At 58.8% G+C, this 17364-nt stretch overlaps 1 protein-coding gene across 1 annotated transcript in view; it reads left to right on the top strand.

Annotated features, from left to right (window-relative positions):
- Window positions 1-17364, top strand: part of FCHO1 (FCH and mu domain containing endocytic adaptor 1) — a 22619-nt gene that overhangs the window by 2352 nt on the left and 2903 nt on the right. Inside the window, 20 exon segments of the mRNA XM_045299137.1 lie at window positions 780-854; window positions 2015-2156; window positions 7240-7392; window positions 7633-7737; window positions 8857-8955; window positions 9033-9129; window positions 10234-10278; window positions 10399-10477; window positions 11511-11535; window positions 11858-11915; window positions 12366-12544; window positions 12629-12653; window positions 12964-13015; window positions 13435-13523; window positions 13805-14074; window positions 15769-15866; window positions 15980-16052; window positions 16208-16316; window positions 16943-17098; window positions 17305-17364. The exon segment at window positions 17305-17364 is cut by the window's right edge and continues 17 nt beyond it. Coding sequence (XP_045155072.1) covers window positions 811-854; window positions 2015-2156; window positions 7240-7392; window positions 7633-7737; window positions 8857-8955; window positions 9033-9129; window positions 10234-10278; window positions 10399-10477; window positions 11511-11535; window positions 11858-11915; window positions 12366-12544; window positions 12629-12653; window positions 12964-13015; window positions 13435-13523; window positions 13805-14074; window positions 15769-15866; window positions 15980-16052; window positions 16208-16316; window positions 16943-17098; window positions 17305-17364 — 1958 coding nt within the window. The 5' untranslated portion in view covers window positions 780-810.

Here is a 17364-nt window from a genome sequence, read left to right as displayed (position 1 = left end):
CTCGGAAACACCTCCCAGCAAGTGCTCAGATCACCAGGTGGCTGTGCTACTACTGTTGTAGCACAATGTCTCACTGCCGTAGCTGCGAGGTGCTATCGAATCCATTCTGATTCCTCGCGACCCTGTGTACAATAGAGCCAAACACTGCCCTGTCCCGTCCCAGCCTCACACTTGTTCTTAAATGTGAGCCCATGGTTGCAGCCACGGTGTCGATGCATCTCCTTGAGGGCCTCCCTCCCGCTCACTGCCCCTCTGCTTTACCAAGCATGCTGTCCTCCTCGGGGACTGGTCTCGCCTGACAACACGTCCCACGTGCCCGAGCCAGTCTCGCCATCCTTGCCTCGAGAGCATTCTGCCTGTACTTCTTCCAGACAGACCTGTTTGTTCAGAGCTCTGGTGGCACCGTTGTCACGCGCTGGGCTGCAAACCATGGCAGTTCGAAACCCCCAGCTGCTCTGCAGTAGGATGATGAGGCTTTCTACGCCTGTAAAGCGTTGACAGTTTCAGAAACCCGCAGGGATAGCCCTCCCCGGTCCTGTAGAGGTCGTTGTGAGTCAGAATTAACTCGATGGCAGTGAGTGTAGAAATGTTTCACTAGGGTGGAGGGTGGGGGGAGAAACTCTCATGAATGTTCAAAATGCCCCTCCTCAAAGAGCTGTTCTGTCCCTGGTCAGATGGACCCTCTTTGTGTTTGAATTGGAGAAACAGGCTGGAGGGTGGTGACTCTCCCCAGAGTACCCAGAGCCTCCCCCATCCTTTCCCCTCACCATTCCACCCAGGGCCACCATTGAAGAGACCTATTCGAAGGCGATGGCAAAGCTCTCCAAGCTGGCCAGCAATGGGACCCCTGTGGGGTGAGTCACGTGGTCACGGTGGCCATGACTTTGGGTGCGTTGGGCATCTCCTGGGCTGTGGGCGTCTCTCCAGTGTAAACAGTGAACAGAGTCCTCAGCCCCTCCTGGCAGATGGGGGTTGGGGAAAAAAGAGCGTATGCCATGCACTCACTCCGGAGGGGCACACACAGTTCAGCACTGGCTTTTAACCGGAAGGCTGGCAACATGAACCCCCCTCAGAGGGGCTGTAGAAGGAAGCCTGGCAGTCTGCTCCCCACAGATCACAGTCTTGGAAGCCCTGGGGAATAGCCCCCTCTGCACACCTGGAGTTGCCAGGAGCCAGATGCAACTCAGTGGCAGTGAGTTTAGTACATGGCAGGCACTGCACACCGAACAGCAGCCAAGACAGAAAACCCTCGCCCACATGCATGCCGTGGCTATCCGGGTGTTTGAGGGGACAGGTGTTAAGCGTGGACCTTTCCAGGGGTCAGAATTGTAGGAGGGGGTGGAATAGGGGTGTGCTGGAACAGAGGGGTCAGTGGTGGTCTCGGAGGGCCTTGTTCCCAGGAACTCGGGCCTCATCAGCCAAGGAGCTGGCTAAGGGGAGTGTCTGAGGGAACAGCGGGCCTGGCTGGCAGCCCCGTCAGGGCACAGGCACCAGGCTGCCAAGCACTTGGCTTACTCAAGGGCGGTCCTGGAGACTGATGTGGCTGCAGAACCTGGGCAGGGGAGACCAAGGGCCTGATGGGATGGTGTTGTGGCTGCGGCACACGTCGGGGTTTCTCTGGGGGGGTGGGAATGGAAGCGCAGGGAAGGATGGCAGGGCTCATTCTGAGGGTGGGCACACCCCTGACTGGATTTGAGGGCAGGACGTGGCTCTGAAGGCTGGTCAGTTACATGGCTCTTAGCGCCCAGGGGTGTCAGTTGTGTCTAGATTGAAGACCGGGGGCCTCGGGGACGAGGCCGAGTTAGGGAACGGGAAGAATAAAGAGTTAACATCTCGGAAACTCACAGCGGGGCAGTTCTACCCCGTCCCGGAAGGCCTCTATGAACTGGCATCAACTTTGAATCGTTTTTGCTGTCGTTTTGCCTTGGAGAAGAAGTGCTGGGTAGGGGGGCTGGGCCAAAGGGGTGGGGAAGAGTCCCCGCTGGGCTTTAGGCGTGACCCCGATTTCTCCCAGGACCTTCGCTCCACTCTGGGAGGTGTTCCGCGTCTCCTCGGACAAGTTGGCGCTCTGCCACCTGGAGCTGACGCGGAAGCTGCAGGACCTCATCAAGGACGTGCTGCGCTACGGCGAGGAGCAACTCAAGACACACAAGAAGGTGCGCAGGGCGGACGCTGGCGGGGGCGGGGCGCCGTCGGTGGGCGGGGCGCCGTCGGTGGGCGGGGCGCCGTCGGTGGGCGGGGCGCCGTCCGTGGGCGGGGACACCGACTGCTCAGGATTCAGTGGGGTCATTGATGTCCAGCCCCAGAGCAAGGTGCCAGGATCCCACAGCCTTGAGCTTTGTAGAATTTCAGACCGTCAAGCCCTGGACCAGGGAAACAACAGCCCACGGGCCCGATCTGACCACCTTCCTAGTTCTGCGAGGGCTCCCAAGCAGAGAAGAAACTTTACATTTTGAAGCTGTTGGGGAGAACGCAAAACTAAAGGACCCTTTGAGACACCTGAAAATTGTACAGCACCTGCATTTCAGAGTCTGTACAGGACAGAGAACTGCCACACACACACACACCCGTGAGTCTCCTGGGGCTGTAAGTCTTTCCCGGACTTTTGTGAAGCAGCTGGTGCTTTTGACTGTTGATCTTACCGTTAGCAGCCTGTCTCGTAACCCCCTACGCCACCAGGGCCCCTCAGTGGCAATGAGTGGCACACTGCCACGCCCGTGGACATCTAGCCTGTGGCTACTTCTGCACCGCAGCTCCATCGGCCCCCTCAATCACAGGCCGCCTGGACCACAAAGCAGACATACAGACAATGGGGCCCTTTCCCGAACGTTTCCGGCCCCAGAAGTTTTACGTCTTGATGTGCCTCGTTTCTATACTGTCCCAAGCCTTGACCTGTTGGTTAGCCAAGCCTCAGGCTCTGTTGTGGTGTGCCTGGGAGCGAGTCTGTTAGGTTTCTCAGGCTGGAAATACCTCCGTCCTTGGCTTTGCGTGAAAAAAGAATACACGCTGAAGCCTGGTTTGTGATCCAAGGGGGTTTTATAAAGGACAGAAGTTTCAGGTTTTACAGTCACTGAAGATAGGCACCCTTAGGACACTGCACCCCCACGTGGCGGCCTGAGGGGTGCGGGGTGGGTGGGGGGAGACCCTGTGCCGGACCTCCGCCTGACCTCGCAGAACCACGGAGCAGCAGCTGGGAAAAGGGGACTGTGGTCTCGTTCTAGCCTTTTGGGGCCTTCTGCTGGGAGGCGTGGTTGACGGTGCTGGTTGACCCCATTGGTTGAATTAAGCCCACCTGGCCTAGATTGGGCCAATCCAGGTGTACCACCTACCCAGGTGTACCGCCCCTTCCAGGTTGGGAGCCTGCATTGGCTCCTGTCCTTTAGCCTTTATCAGTTTCCAAGTTCCTATAGGGGCCCTAGACATGGCGAGCAACAACCCCCTAGCTCGCTACCTAACAAGTCCAGCTCCTCGCAGCCCCACAGGACAAAGTAAAACCACCCCCAGAGGCTTTTCGAGGCTCTCGGTCGCCCGGTCCTTTCTCCCACGACAACCATTGTGGCTGGCCCCTGGACTCTGCTTTGGGTTCTGAAATTCTCAGCCTCTCCGTGTGGGGAAGTTCCTGGGTCGGGCAAATGGTTCACACACTCAGCCGCTGACCCGAAGGTGAGAAAGCTGAGTCCACCTGGAGGAGCCACGGAAGAAAGCGCGGGCGAACTTCTTCTGAAAAGGCAGTGGAGGCCCAGGAGAGGAACGGGCTGAGGGAGTGATCTGTGTGCTGCGATGAAACCCAGAGCCCCACTCCGTGCCCCTTTTGGGCCAGACATTGGTACCCTGAGAACTTCTGGAGGAGACAAACAGGGGGACAGTGTAGGTGAGACGGGGTACGATTGTGAGATGGCAGTGCCCTGGAAGGTGGCTTCGTGTCACGGGAAGTTTAGAAAAGAGGGAATCTTAGGACTGACAGGCTTGGGTACCAGTTCACTTTAAACACAGGAACGGGGTACAAGCACTCACTGGCTTAAAGGCTGTGAGGGCTCTGGGGTAGAGTTTCTACGGAGCACTTATCTGTTCCGGGGTGGCAGTGAAACACCCCAACAGCTCTCAGGGGTGCTTGTCTGTATGCTCTGCTTCTGAGGGGTCTGGGTGCAACAGCTTCCAGGGTTTCACCTGTGCATGGTGCCCAGGGTATAAGGTGAGCACAGGACAGACAGCCAGGATCTAGGAGGACCTCCACTGACCTGGCTGCCACATTGATTGCTCACCTGAGGTTCCAGACCTGCTACCGCCCTCGGCTGCTTTGCTGGCCAGGCTGGGGCCAATCTTCAATGAGTAGGTGCTCACCTGGCCTGCCGGCGCCTTCCCTCTTGGCTTTCTGCCATAGGACAAAGGACACCCTGGTGACCAGCTTGCTTGCCGAGGTGGCACGGCCCTTGGGCAGGCCTATTCAGGCTAGGGCAGTTCCATGCCCGGTGGCCCAGTTCCCAACACACCTAGCACTCGGTCACAGGTCTGGGAAACCTGGGAGGCAGTTGACGGGCAGTTAGCAAATTGGGCCAGTACCTGGGCATGCCTGAAGTCCTCCCGTCTCTCCTTCTCCTGGGCCTGCACCGCCCCCTCTGTTCCCTGTTGTATAAGGTAGCACCAGCACCAGCAACCATCTCTTCTAGGGCAGCTCCTTCAGCGTCTGCACTAACTCTTGGAGCTTCTGCTCTGGCCTCTCTGCGTCAAATTTACTCCAATTAGACAGAACACAGCGAAGTGGGGTTCCCTGTCTCCGAACTGCCGATCCCCAGCGATAAAACACAACCAAAAATTACTGGGAGCTCGATGCCTCCAGGTCAGTAATGCAGTTTCAGGGCGCGCCTATAGGGTGCCGTGAAACTCGGGCCTCGAGCAGGTGCCCCTGTGCAAGGGAGGGGTCGGGGACCCCAGTCTTTGCCAGAAAGCTGGGCCCTGAGTGATTTCGAGACAGCAAGCATTGACCACCGGCTTGGGTGACCTGATAGGGCCTACGGCGGGATCTACTGGCAAGAGTAAGTCACCGATCTCCAAAGGCAAGAGCACTGCTTGGAGTGGCCTCCCAGCGGCCTTCAGAGGCGAACGCTGGCAGGAGCAGGCTCTTGAAGCTCTGAAGGGGAGGAGCGATGGGTCAGTAGCTCAGGGAACCTTTCAGGGAAACTGGAATCTTAGCTGGACTCCAGATGTGCTGAAGGCGGTGTTGCTGAAAGGCAGGAGTGAACCATTACTCTGGCTTGGCTTCCGAACCCCTTTGGCTGAGGCTTTGGCCACGGAAAACCAGCCCGTGGGAAAGAGGACACACCCAAGCTAGCCGCTGGCAGATGCTACAGGGAGCACTCCACAGGACCAAGCGGCTTGTTGGTGAAACCAGGAGAATGCTAAAGGGAACCGGGCAAGGGAAGTGTCCGGCTCCTGGGACTAGGTGGGGCTAACAACCGAGGCCCAAGCAGCCAGCCCACTAGGCACCCCCCTGCCCCCCCCATGTTTGGAGCGGCAGGCACCATCTTGGCCAGGATCACGTGCTCAGTGCTCAGTTTCCCCGCAACAAAAATGGCAGTGGCCACTGGGCAGCACCATCTTCCCAGGGAGCAGAGAGTCATGTGGCCGGGAGAATGGCAGCCTCCACACATAGCCTAGTTGACTGGCGGTGGGCAAGCCACTGAATCCAGAGTCCTGCAGAGACCAACAGGGTTCACGTGTACGTGTGTGGCCGTCTAGCTGGCCGGGACACAAAGCAGACCACTGAACATCAAGAAGGCTTTGGGGATCAAACTTCTCCAACCCTGCAGGCAATAGCGTTCCCCTCCCCTCCCAGGAATGGGGGCTGGGGAGTGCATGCAAGCCCTGGGAACACAGGAGGCAGACGTGCCTTCTCTCCTAAAAATAGGGAGCAGAGATAGAAACACAGACAAGAAGGGATGGGCTTCCGCAATGCATTACGCGGGGTACAAAGAGCTGGGCGCAGTGACTTCTGCGGCGGGGTAAATTCCTGCTGGCATCTCTTTAGAATTGCGCACAGTGCCGTTTTAAGGTCCAGCCCAGCCGCTGTTTCCCGAGCCTTGTATCTGAGTCACAGTACTACGTGTTAGGTCTGTCTCGGGTGAGAAATACCTTGGTCCTTGGCTTCCTGCCAGAAAGAATGCATGCTGAAGCCTGGCTTGTGGTCCCAGGGGGGTTTATAAAGGACAGAAGCAGTTTCAGGCATTACCGTAAACTGAGCACAAGCCAGAGAGAGAGAGAGAGAACTCGGCACAACTGCACAGGGCATGGCAGCTGCTGGGTGAGAGAACGTGGTCTCGAAGTTTCTGGCTCTTCAGGGCCCTGTTGGGAGGCAGGGTCGAAGGTACTGTTGGACCCCATTGGCTGAATGAAGCCCACCTGGCCTAGATGGGGTCCCACCCAGGTTTGATGGCTTCCTGCCTCAGACCTGAATGTGTACCTGTCCTCTGGCCTTAAGCAGCTTCCAACTTCCTGTAAGGGGGAGGGAGGCTTTGGCAGGTAGAGGGATCATCCCTAGTCCTGCTTCTAGCTCCCTCCCAGTTATTCCGTTGATCAAGCATGCAACAACACTGTGGACTTGCGCCATGGGACATTTAAAAAGGGTGGGGCGGGGACAAATGCATCTGCTTGCTCTTACACTGAGCATATCCTGAGAAAGGGCACGGTGATAAGTGGGGCTCTCGGGCAAAGCAGGTGTGTGTGTGTGTGTGTGTGTGTGTGTGTGTGTGTGTGTGTGTGTTGGGGGGGGCAGAGTCTAGCTAGGGTATATAGTTAGGGTCTAGGGTTTACTGCCCCACTCTGATGCGCATGCGCTGAAGGATTGGGTGAGCTACAGAGTTGCCACACCTCAATTTCTCTGTCACAGGCCTGGTCCCTTCCTTTGTAGGAGGGTGTCTGAGCCAATGTCTGGGGGGGCGCTGGGGGAGGTAGCCGGGGGTGGGAGGGGGCAGGATTTTTCCTGGGTTTACCTCTGAGCACTTCCAAAATTTGAACGAGGTAAAGCTATGACTTATTTAAAAGCCTTACTCAAAAAATAAAATAAATTGATAAAACACTCCGTGGATCTAGAAACCCAGAGTGAGGGTTTGAGAGGCTGGGGATTTCACAGTTGTCGCCTCGAGGTGCTCAGGCTCAGAACCCCAGCAGGCAGGGACTTCCAGTGGCAGTTCAGTCACCTGCCCGTGCGCTGACCACCACCACCACCCCCCCCCCCCCCCCCAGTGCAAAGAAGAAGTGGTGGGCACCCTGGATGCAGTGCAGGTCCTCGCAGGTGTCAGCCAGCTGCTGCCCAAATCCCGTGACAATTACCTGCACCGCTGCCTGGACCAGGAGCGCCTGCGCAGAGAGAGCACCAGCCAGAAGGAGATGGACAAGGTCAGCCTTGGCCACGGGATCCTCCTAGCCACTCGACCCCCAGGGTCTCAGAGATTGACCGAGGGGCCGGGGGTAGGGGGCAAGGCTGCCAGGTGGGAAATGAATACCTACCACAAAGGACCGTGTCATTGGACCCGTGTGTGTGGTCACTACACCGTAGGTGCCCCAGATGCCCACCTGCTGGGTGACAGACCCATGAGTGTCCCTCCCCAAGCCCTGACCTCTCCCTGTGCCTCCTAGGCGGAGAACAAGACCAAGAAGGCCGCTGAGAGCCTGCGGCGAGCTGTGGAGAAGTACAACTCGGCCCGGGCCGACTTTGAGCAGAAGATGCTGGGCTCGGCTCTGGTAAGAACTGGGTATCCGAGCCTTTGCGATGTTCACCTTCCCAGGATGCTGCGGGCCTCAGACTGCCAGAATGTTCGGAAACCGTCGGCGTCCGGGATCCTTAAACACACAGGCTCAGAGCCACCAGGCTTCTAGAATCAGTTAGCTGTGGCTGCAGTTATTATTTCCAACGCCAAATCATGTGGTCAGTTTCCCCAGCTATAAAGCAGACAGAAGTAAGGCCTCCTGCCTAGGGACGTTGGGAAGATCAGATGATTCCAATGGAGTCCAGGGTGCTGTAAATGATTAACGCGCTTGGCTGCTAACTGACGCTAGAGGTTGACATCCACCCAGAAGTGCCGCAGAAGACAGGCTTGGTGAACTGTCTTTATAAAGTGAATACCTACCACAAAGGACCGTGTCATTGGACCCGTGTGTGTGGTCACTACACCGTAGGTGCCCCAGATGCCTGTGCACAGGGAAACCCTGTGCACTGCTCTGACCCACGCGGTGTCTCCACGAGTCAGTCGGGTGGACAGCAGCGGGCTTTTCGTAGGATGTGCTCAGCCCAGTGCCATATGCGTGGAAATTACTCCATGCAGCCTAGCTATGATTATTATCACCACTGTTATGACTGATGCGGACTTTGAACAAGACAAGGCAGGCTTTAGAAATGGAGAGCCTCCTGCCCTTTCACGGTGGCTGGCAGGTCTGGGTTCTAGTTCACCCTCCATCCCTTAACCAGTTGGGTGCCGTGGGCAACGTCCCGCACCTTCCTGGGTCTGCGGGTTCAAGTGGTCTTGGCAGGAAGCTGTGTCTCTGCTTTCTCAGGGGGTTTTTCCTCCCCGGGGACCTCACTTCTCAGGCAGATGTGTCCGCCCGAGTGTGTGTGCACAGAGCCACATACAGGAAAATGGCCACCAATCGGTCCCACTTGGCATCCAGCAAACACCTTGGCTCAGGAAAATGAACATGTTTCTTTTCCTGTTGCTCTAGCAAAAGTCCCAGGGCAGACTCTCATTGGCTCTCCCCCAGACTAATCACTGAGGCGAGGGACTTACAGCATTCTGATTGGTCAGGCTGCGACACAGGCCTGACACCTGCCTGAGCTTCTCCTCTGCCTCTCCCCTCTTGCATTAGCACTTCCAAGCCATGGAAGAGACCCACTTGAAACACATGAAGGCGCTGCTGGGCTCCTATGCCCACTCGGTAGAGGACACCCATGTGCAGATCGGCCAGGTGAGTTGGACCCGAAGGGAGGGATGAGGCTGGGGCGCTGAGCCCTGGTCACTCACATGCTCCCCCACCTGACCCAGGTCCACGAGGAGTTTAAGCAGAACATAGAGAATGTCAGTGTGGAGATGCTGCTCCGGAAGTTTGCAGAGAGCAAAGGCACGGGCCAGGAGAAGCCAGGTGAGTCCGGGGCTCAAGAGTCAGGAGATTGAACCTTCCTGGGCCTCTGTCTCCTCATCAGAAAAATGGGCTCCGGACAAGTCCAATCCAGGAGCCCACCTCAGAAGAGGATGTGATGCCCGGGTTGTGTGTATGTCGATCTTTTCAAACCAGTTCCCAGACAGGCCTTGAGGGCCAGCGTCTGCTGGTCAGTCTACACCCTGGGGGCCCAAGGGAGCCATTGAGGATTGTTGAACAGAAGGCCAGCCTGAGAAAAATATTCAGGTTCAGGGTGGGGGCAGAGTTGAGAACAGAAGTTTTTGAATAGACGTGTCTCAAGTCTTTTCTTCCCAACTGACTGTGTGACCTTGGGTGAGTGCCTTGACCTCTCTGAACATCAGTTTGCTCATCTATTAGCTGAGAGCAATAATAATCCCCATCTTAGCGTGTTGTGAATGGTCAGTAATCTGAGGCCAAGCACGTCTCTAACACACACCATACAATGAATGCTTTCTCATAGTCTTTGGCCCCAAGTCCAGTCTGTCACCCAGGTGACCCTTGCTCCCTCTCTCTTGGCTCACTTCCAACTCCGGCCATCCCTCCTTGTGTGGGCCACACCCATTTCCTGCTCTTGCCCTCCAGTGGTCCAGATCTGTCATGTCCTGTCCTTGCTCACACACCCGCCATGACTCCCCATTGCCCTTGGGAGACAATCTCAGGTCCTCCGCTTGTCCCGGAGAGCTAGCTCATTGGACAGACTCATGATCCCTCCCCTCCCCATCGAAGTTTCAGCCAGGGATGCTAGGAACACTTGAAAGTTACTGCTTTCAGTGATTGGTCTGAGGTGGAGCCAATGAGAATCTGCCCTGGGGCTTTTGCTGGCGCTGTAGGAGAAAAGACAATTCACACTCCTTCAATCGATGAATTGGACACTCAGGTGCTACTCCCTCTGACCCATCCCACTTGTCACGGCCATCTGAGGCTGGTTCATCCTCTTGACTCTTGGTTGTGGCTCCAGCTGGCCTTGTGCTCAGGTTCATGGGCCATGTGTGGCCGCAGGTGTATCCTGCCCTCCACAGACACCAGGCAGTCTGCCTTGTTGTTTCTCATTATCCTCTGTCCCAGGGCCCTTGGACTTCGAGACATACAGCGCAGCTGCTCTGCAGGAAGGCAAGTACGTCTGGGCCTGGGTGCCCAGGCCGGACAGACCATGGGGTGAGGGAGGTGGGTCTGCATGGGAGGGGAGCCATCTCCCCGTGCTCAGCTGCTGCTCCCCCATCTGATTTACAGCAATGAAGCGTTTGCGGGGATCCAAGGCCTTTCGCCTTCCTGGACTGAGCCGACGAGATAGGGAGTCACGGACAGTTGTGTAAGCCAATGTTCTGGCCTAGCCCTGGCCCAGGCTGGCTAGCCATTCCCATTTCCGGCCCAGACTCAATCAGTGGTCTCCTGGTTAGGCCAACATGACTCCTGTCCCAGGCTAGCTCACATGACCTCTAGCCTGGAATTCTTCCTTTGGCTAAGGCTAGGCCTGGTGGTGGTGTAGTGGTTACATATTGGACTGCTAACCACAAGGTCAGCAGTTCAAGCCACCAGCAGCTCTACGAGAGAAAGACAAGGCTTTCCTTTTCTGGAAAGAATTCATCTCAGAACCCCACCAGGGGCAGTGCTACCCTGTTCTTTAGGGTGGCTATCGGTTGGAAATGAGTCAATGCCAGTGAGTTTGAAGGCGAGGTTTACCCTTGCCTAAGCTAGCCCAGGATGCTTCAGTGTGCCAAGGCTTGCTCGATTGCTCCACAGTAATCACTCCTTGGCCAAGGAAGGCCAGGAGTCTGGCTGCCCAGACCAGTACTCAAGTCTTCCTTATGTTCAGGTTTTCCCCGGCCAGCCCCGAAGTCCCTTGTCTGGACTAGCTCAGCATTACCCCTGACCAGGGTAGCCTCTGGAGCCCTGGTAGCATAATAGTTATGCATTGGGCTGCTAACCACAAGGTCAGTAGTTCAAAGCCACCAGCCGCCCTGCAGGAGAAAGATGAGGCTTTCGACTCCCGTCAAGAGTTACAGCCTCAGAAATCCACAAGGACAGTTCTACCCTGTCCTACAGAGTCACGTCGACCCGATGGCAGTGAGCATTGAGTGAGAATAGCCTAGGAGTCTGCCCCTTGCCAGGGCAAGCCTGCACGTGCCCTCTCTTCTCAGGCCAGCCCTCTAAAACAGCCTGGCTTGAGCTATCTCCAGATTCGCCACTCATCCCAGGGAGCCCGAAATCCCGCTGTAGCCCAGGGACCTCCCCTTGGGTGCCATATTCACTGTTGTGGGAGAAGAGGGGGCCTGGGGTGGGGGTGTAGTGGAGTGCAGATCACAGGACAGGTCTGATACTCACTTCTCTTCCTTCTTCCCCAGAGACTCCGGGGAGCCCGATTCAGGGGTGAGTAGCCTGGGAGGGGCTGGACCCGGCTGACAGTGGGAGGCACTCAGTCACCCATGGGCCCCCACCACAGGAGCCAGGTTGGGCCCTAAGCTGTAGTGGCTCAAAGTGGCACATCTTAGGGACTTGGCTCAAAACCTGCGTTGGGCCACCTGGGAGAGGCCGGCCTCCAACTCGTCTCACTGGACTCCGGTCACTGGTCACGGCCCTTAGGATGGGCAGGGGGCATTCTGTTCCGGAATCCACTCACATGCTGGGTACTTAAGTGGGGGCGGGGCAGGGCTTTTTGGTGGAGGGGCTGACCCCTGTGTCCTCCCTTCAGACTTGTCCAGAGGTGGATGAAGAAGGTTTCACTGTCCGGCCAGATGTAACCCAGAATAATATCCTTCTATTGCCCCCTGGGGGGTGATGGCGGTACTGCAGGGACAAACCTCCCTCTGTGCTCCGTGTGGGGAGAGCTGGGGGCGGAGGAGGGCGGGGCGGGGCGCGGAGGAGCCAGCCTGAGCCCCCAGTGTGGAAGGAGGCAGACCCACTATGTCTGTGGGGTTCCCCACTTTGAATCAGCGAGCTAAGGGAGCTGGGTTTTCGTGGAAGAAGACACACGAGGGCTTTCTGGAGGAGGGGCCATCAGAGTTGGGGATTAGCAGCGAAACAGGAGTTGGCTGGTTAGGGACACGCATGGATTCTACGAAGGATTGAACTAGGTGCTTGACACATGGTGCCAAACGGGATGGAGGGCGGCGAGTGGCAGCAGGCAGGAGGGGGCATGCATGGACCTGCCAGCCCCATCCGTGCGGGGGGACCTGTGTGGCCCCTTAACAACCGTGCACGCACAGCGGAGCCCTCCCGCTTCTCATCCAGCGACTCGGACTTTGACGACGAAGAGCCCCGAAAGTTCTATGTGCACATCAAGCCTGCCCCGGCCCGGGCCCTGGTCTGCAGCCCCGAGGCGGCCGCGGCACAGCTCAGGGCCACCGCGGGTAGCCTCATCCTTCCTCCCGGCCCAGGGGTGAGCCAGGGGAGGGGTGCCCGGAGCAGGGCTGGTGGGGCAGCTGGATGCAGCTGTACCTGATGCCTCCCCCTCTCTCCATAGGGTACCATGAAACGCCACTCTTCCCGTGAGTAACCTGTTTGGGACCCTCCCGTTTGGGGAGAGGGTGTGACTTGGGGCAGGTTGCTTGAGGTCTCTGACCCCCAGCCTCTTCTGTGGATCTGGATCGTGGGGAGATGACGTGAGAGATGAACTGTGCAGGGGCATCGGGGACAGAACCGAAGCCGGGAGGCAGGCTGGCTTGGGCTGGAATTCCCCACTAGGCAATTTGCTGGCCCTCTTGAGCAGCTGACTGGACAGCCTGGGCCCCCCGGGGTGTGGCGTGGCCGGTACCCAGGGCAGGGTGATGGGAGACTTAGGCGGGACATCTGTTGTAGGGGAGGCTGCCGGGAAACCACAGAGACCTAGGTCCGCACCGAGGACCAGCAGGTGAGTTTCCTGGAGAGGAGGGGAGTCGGGTGGGGGCGGGTGGAGGCTTTGAGGTCAGCACCCCTCCGCTCCTCTCACCCCCGGGCGGGCCTGCGCCGATTCAGAGGAAACAGTAGGTGTTTATCCGTTCTGGCCTCTGGAGATATGACAGGGTGACCTATCTTGGTCACATTCTAGGGGGTTCCGATTTCTAAAGGAGCAAGTACATTAGAGAGCGAAGCCAACCGAGCAGGTGGAGGTAGGGCAGAGGGCAGGGATGAGTTGAAGGGGCGCAGGGATTGGGGGGTGGGGGCGGTGATATTCAAGCTGGCCCAGAGGTGAGCCAGAAACAGCTCCTGGTGGGGAACAGCGCGTGCAAAGGCCCTGAGGTCAGATGGAGGCCTATCATGGCCACCCCGCATGACCATCCTGGCCCCTAGCTGCACAGAGAAGCCGCCAGACGAACAGCTTTCCAAGAGCCTCTTTGGGCCACCCCTGGAGTCAGCCTTTGATCACGAGGACTTTACAGGTGCCGGGGCTCAGGGCTCTAGGGGGTGTGGGGGTCATGGCTGTCGATGACATCTCTGGTCAGTGGGAAGACAGACCCGTGGGGGGGGGCATTGAAACAGGTGTGGCCTCAGAGTGGGAGTGGGCGGGTCATGAGGCGGAGCCATATGGAAATAGAAATGACCATGGGGCGTGGCCTGGGTCTGGGCACGGCCTTTGAGGGGGTGGGCCCTTCCTGGAGATGGGTGAGCCCACCAGAAGGCGGGCCAAACTTGCCATTGACTACCTCCCCTTTCCTCCCAGGTTCCAGCAGCCTCGGCTTCACCTCCAGCCCCTCCCCCTTCTCCTCCTCATCGCCAGAGAACGTGGAGGACTCAGGCCTCGACTCCCCTTCCCACGCGGCGCCCGGCCCCTCTCCGGACTCCTGGGTACCCCGCCCGGGCACCCCGCAGAGCCCACCCAGTCGGAGGGCACTGCCTCCCGAGTGCAGGAGGGTGCGGGCCCCCCCGCGGCCCGATTCACCGCAACCTCTCAGGGCATCCCCAAGCCCCTGGGGGCTGGAGGCGGGTGGAGGTGAGTCCCTTGGGCCACGGGTCGGAGGGTGGCCAGGGTCCTGCGGGGATAGCAGGGTTTGCGCACCTTCAGCTGGGCAGACACGGATGGGCAGAAAGCCCCACCCTGGAGGGGCTGTGATGATGGTTTGGCCACCCAGGGTGCAGCAGGTGCAGGAGACCCCCCCTGAGGCGGTGACATCGGAGATGTGGCCTCAGGTGTGAGTGTGAGAGCGGCTTTGCAAGTGCAGGGAGGGGCCTAAGGCCCAAGGCCCAGCCACCCAGAGGCAGGGGGGTGGAGCCACCAGGTGGCCCTGTAAAAAGCTGGCTGCACGTTGGACATCTGAATGCAAGGTCAGCAGTTCAAACCCACCAGCAGCTCCACGAGAGACAGCTGAGGCATTCTACTCCTGCAAAGATCTGCTCTCTGGGAAACCCACAGGGGCAGCTCTCTCCCACCCTGCAGGGTCACTGTGAGTCGGAGTGGACTGGGCGGCAGTGCGTGAGGCCTGCGTGTCTGCTGGGGGGAGGAGAGGCAGAGAGAGGAGGGAAAAGGGACCGGGAGGGGGCAGCTGCTGCAGGAGGGGGCTAGCCAGAGCAGGAGGCAGAGGGTGCTAGAGAGCAGGAGGCACAGCAAGGTGGCAGGGGAGTCCCAGGCCTTCAAGTGAAGTCCCTGAGTCTGAGGGGGCGTTGGCGGTTACTAAAAACGGTGACAAGGGCCAGCGGTGTCATGGCTGAGGAAGGAGCGTAGATGCGGTGGGTTCAGAGGTTGACTGGGGAGCAGTGGGACCCGCGAGGGAAGACAGTCCAGGTGTAGACGTCGGGCTGGCTTCTGCCGAGCACTGGTTCCCCACAGGCCGATTCTGGGCCCAGGGCACCCTTGGTGACGGCAGGAGTCCTTTCTGACGGTTGTGACTGAGGGATGCGGGTGCTGCTACCGACAGCGAGTGGCTTGGCGTCTGGTTGCCGCTCAGCACCCCGCAGTCCACAGATGCCAGCGGTGCTGGGGATGAGAAACCCTGGGGTGAAGGGGACACCAACCTGGGGGGAAGTGGGACAGAGGTGGGCAGGGGGAGGCCCGAGTGGGGAGCCTGAGTGTGACCCCATGCCATACTAGTTACCCCAGAGGGGCTAGACTCAGACGGGCCAGGGAGGCAGCTGCTTTCATCCCCAGGGGATAGGAGGGCCACGGCATAGATGCACGTGCAATCAGAATTCATTGCAGAATCACCTAGGGCAGCCATTCTCAACCTGTGGGTTGTGACCACTTTGGGGGTCGAACGACCCTCTCACAGGGGTTGCTCGATTTTTAACAGCAGCAAAATTACGCTTATGAAGTAGCAACGAAAATAACGTTATGGTTGGGGGGTGGGGTTCACCACAACCGGAGGCACTGTCTTAAAGGGTCGCGGTGTGAGGAAGGTTGAGAACCCTGGCCTAGGGCATGTCTGCTTCCTAGGCGTTCAGCCTTTGCTTGCTTGCTCTCGGTAATAGGGAGCTCACCCCTTACAGTCTGCGCCGGGGCGGCTCCAGGCGGTGGATGACATTCGCCATCCTGTCAGTCCCCTTCTCACCAGCCCCTTTCCACCCACACCCTCAGGGACGTCCCCCAGACACCCCCACCCCCCAGGCCTCAGCTGAGCTCCCGCCCCTCTGGAGCCCCGAGGCCCCAGGGCAGTTACCTCACTGGTGGCTGCTCCCTCTACTCCTCCCCAGACCTGATGTCTGTGCCCTCCGAGGGCCTGGCCGCCCCACCGCGGAGACCCCGCTCCAGGAAGGTGTCCTGCCCACTTACCCGCAGCAATGGAGACCTGGTAGGGGCAGGGGCGTGGTGGGAGCCAGGCTGGGAGTCCCCTGGGGGCAGGGGACCAGCTCAGGACACTGCTTCTGGGGCATTCGCCCTCTAGCCCACCTCCTTCTCTTCCAGTCTCGTTCCCTGAGCCCCTCCCCACTGGGCACCGCCCCAGAGCGGTCCAACTTCTCTACCCAGACAGGACACGGTAGGTGGGAGGGCAGCTCCAGGCCCCCCTCTAGGTCTTGGTTTCCCCTTCTCTGGGTGGGCGGAAGGGAAGTGATGGAGGGGATCCTGGCAGAGAGCCGGGTGGGGGCCGTGCTCACCCTCTCTGTGTCCCTCATTCCCTCCTCGCCGTCCCAGGCTTCTCACGGGGCCCAAGCCCAGTGGTGCTGGGCTCCCAGGATGCCCTGCCCGTGGCCACAGCCTTCACAGAGTATGTCCACGCCTACTTCCATGGGCACAGCCCCAGGTATGCCGGCATGGGGGCAGGAGGATGGCGTGTGTTGGCATCAGCCGCAGGGCTCCCGGGAGGCTCTGCGGCCTAGCAGACACCACTTCCAGATGTACTGCGGGAGCTGATGGGGTGGAAGGGCCCTGAATGCTGAGCTCAGTGCCCAGCCCCCTAACCCCAGGGTGATGAGAGCCCTGGGTGGAGTTGAGCTAGGTCAGTTTAGTCTCTTCGGATGCCGCCAGGGGCGTCTGGCTGCAGGGAGGAACACAGAAGGCCAGACCCAGAAAGGGGAAGCTTAGGAGCAAGCTGAGGAACTGGGGTTAGCCTCAGAGCTACACCCTTCCCCCCCTCCAGAAAAGAATAAAATAAAGCCTCAAAGGAGGAGGAGCGTATTAGAGCTGAAAGCCAAACTGCAGGTACTTACAGAACCCACAATTTTGCTCGGAGCTTCCTGGTGGCCTAGGGGAGAAGGGAAATCGGAAAGCAGGTGTTCCTGCGTCTTCCAGACTGAAGTGGGTTCTTCCAAGGGCATCCAGGCAAGGAGGTGTGGGAAAGGACGGAGGATGCTGTCAGGGCCTTGCTGCGTTCCAGCGGCCTGGGTGCCATGTGGCAGTCAATACCCAGCGCCCCCCTCTCCTCCCCAGCTGCCTGGCAAAAGTAACCGGGGAGCTGACCATGACCTTCCCAGCTGGCATCGTGCGTGTGTTCAGCGGGACCCCGCCCCCGCCCGTGCTCAGCTTCCGCCTGGTCCACATAACCCCCATCGAACACTTCCAGCCCGACTGCGGTCTGCTCTTCAGGTACTGTTGAGGCCCGAGGGCCACGGGAGGGGCGTGCTCCCCACGTCTGTGCCACTAGCTCACCTCCGCTGAACCTCGAGTTCCTCTGTGCCTTCAACCCCTGCCCGCATGAGGTCCCCCCCTTGCCGGGCCAGGGAATCTGCATCTTTAGAAAGCAGATTGGAGGCTGGCTGCAGCGTGGCCGTGATTACTCCTGGTCTTTGCAGTGACCCCTCCCAGAGCGACCCCGAGGCCAAAGATTTCTGGCTCAACATGACAGCCCTGAC

The sequence above is a fragment of the Echinops telfairi genome, unplaced genomic scaffold (assembly GCF_000313985.2).
Source record: "Echinops telfairi isolate 266 unplaced genomic scaffold, ASM31398v2 ScPeMD7_7457;HRSCAF=8495, whole genome shotgun sequence".
Taxonomy (NCBI): domain Eukaryota; kingdom Metazoa; phylum Chordata; class Mammalia; order Afrosoricida; family Tenrecidae; genus Echinops; species Echinops telfairi.
Note: the sequence above shows the minus strand (reverse complement) of the source record. Positions and strands in the feature narration are given on the sequence as shown.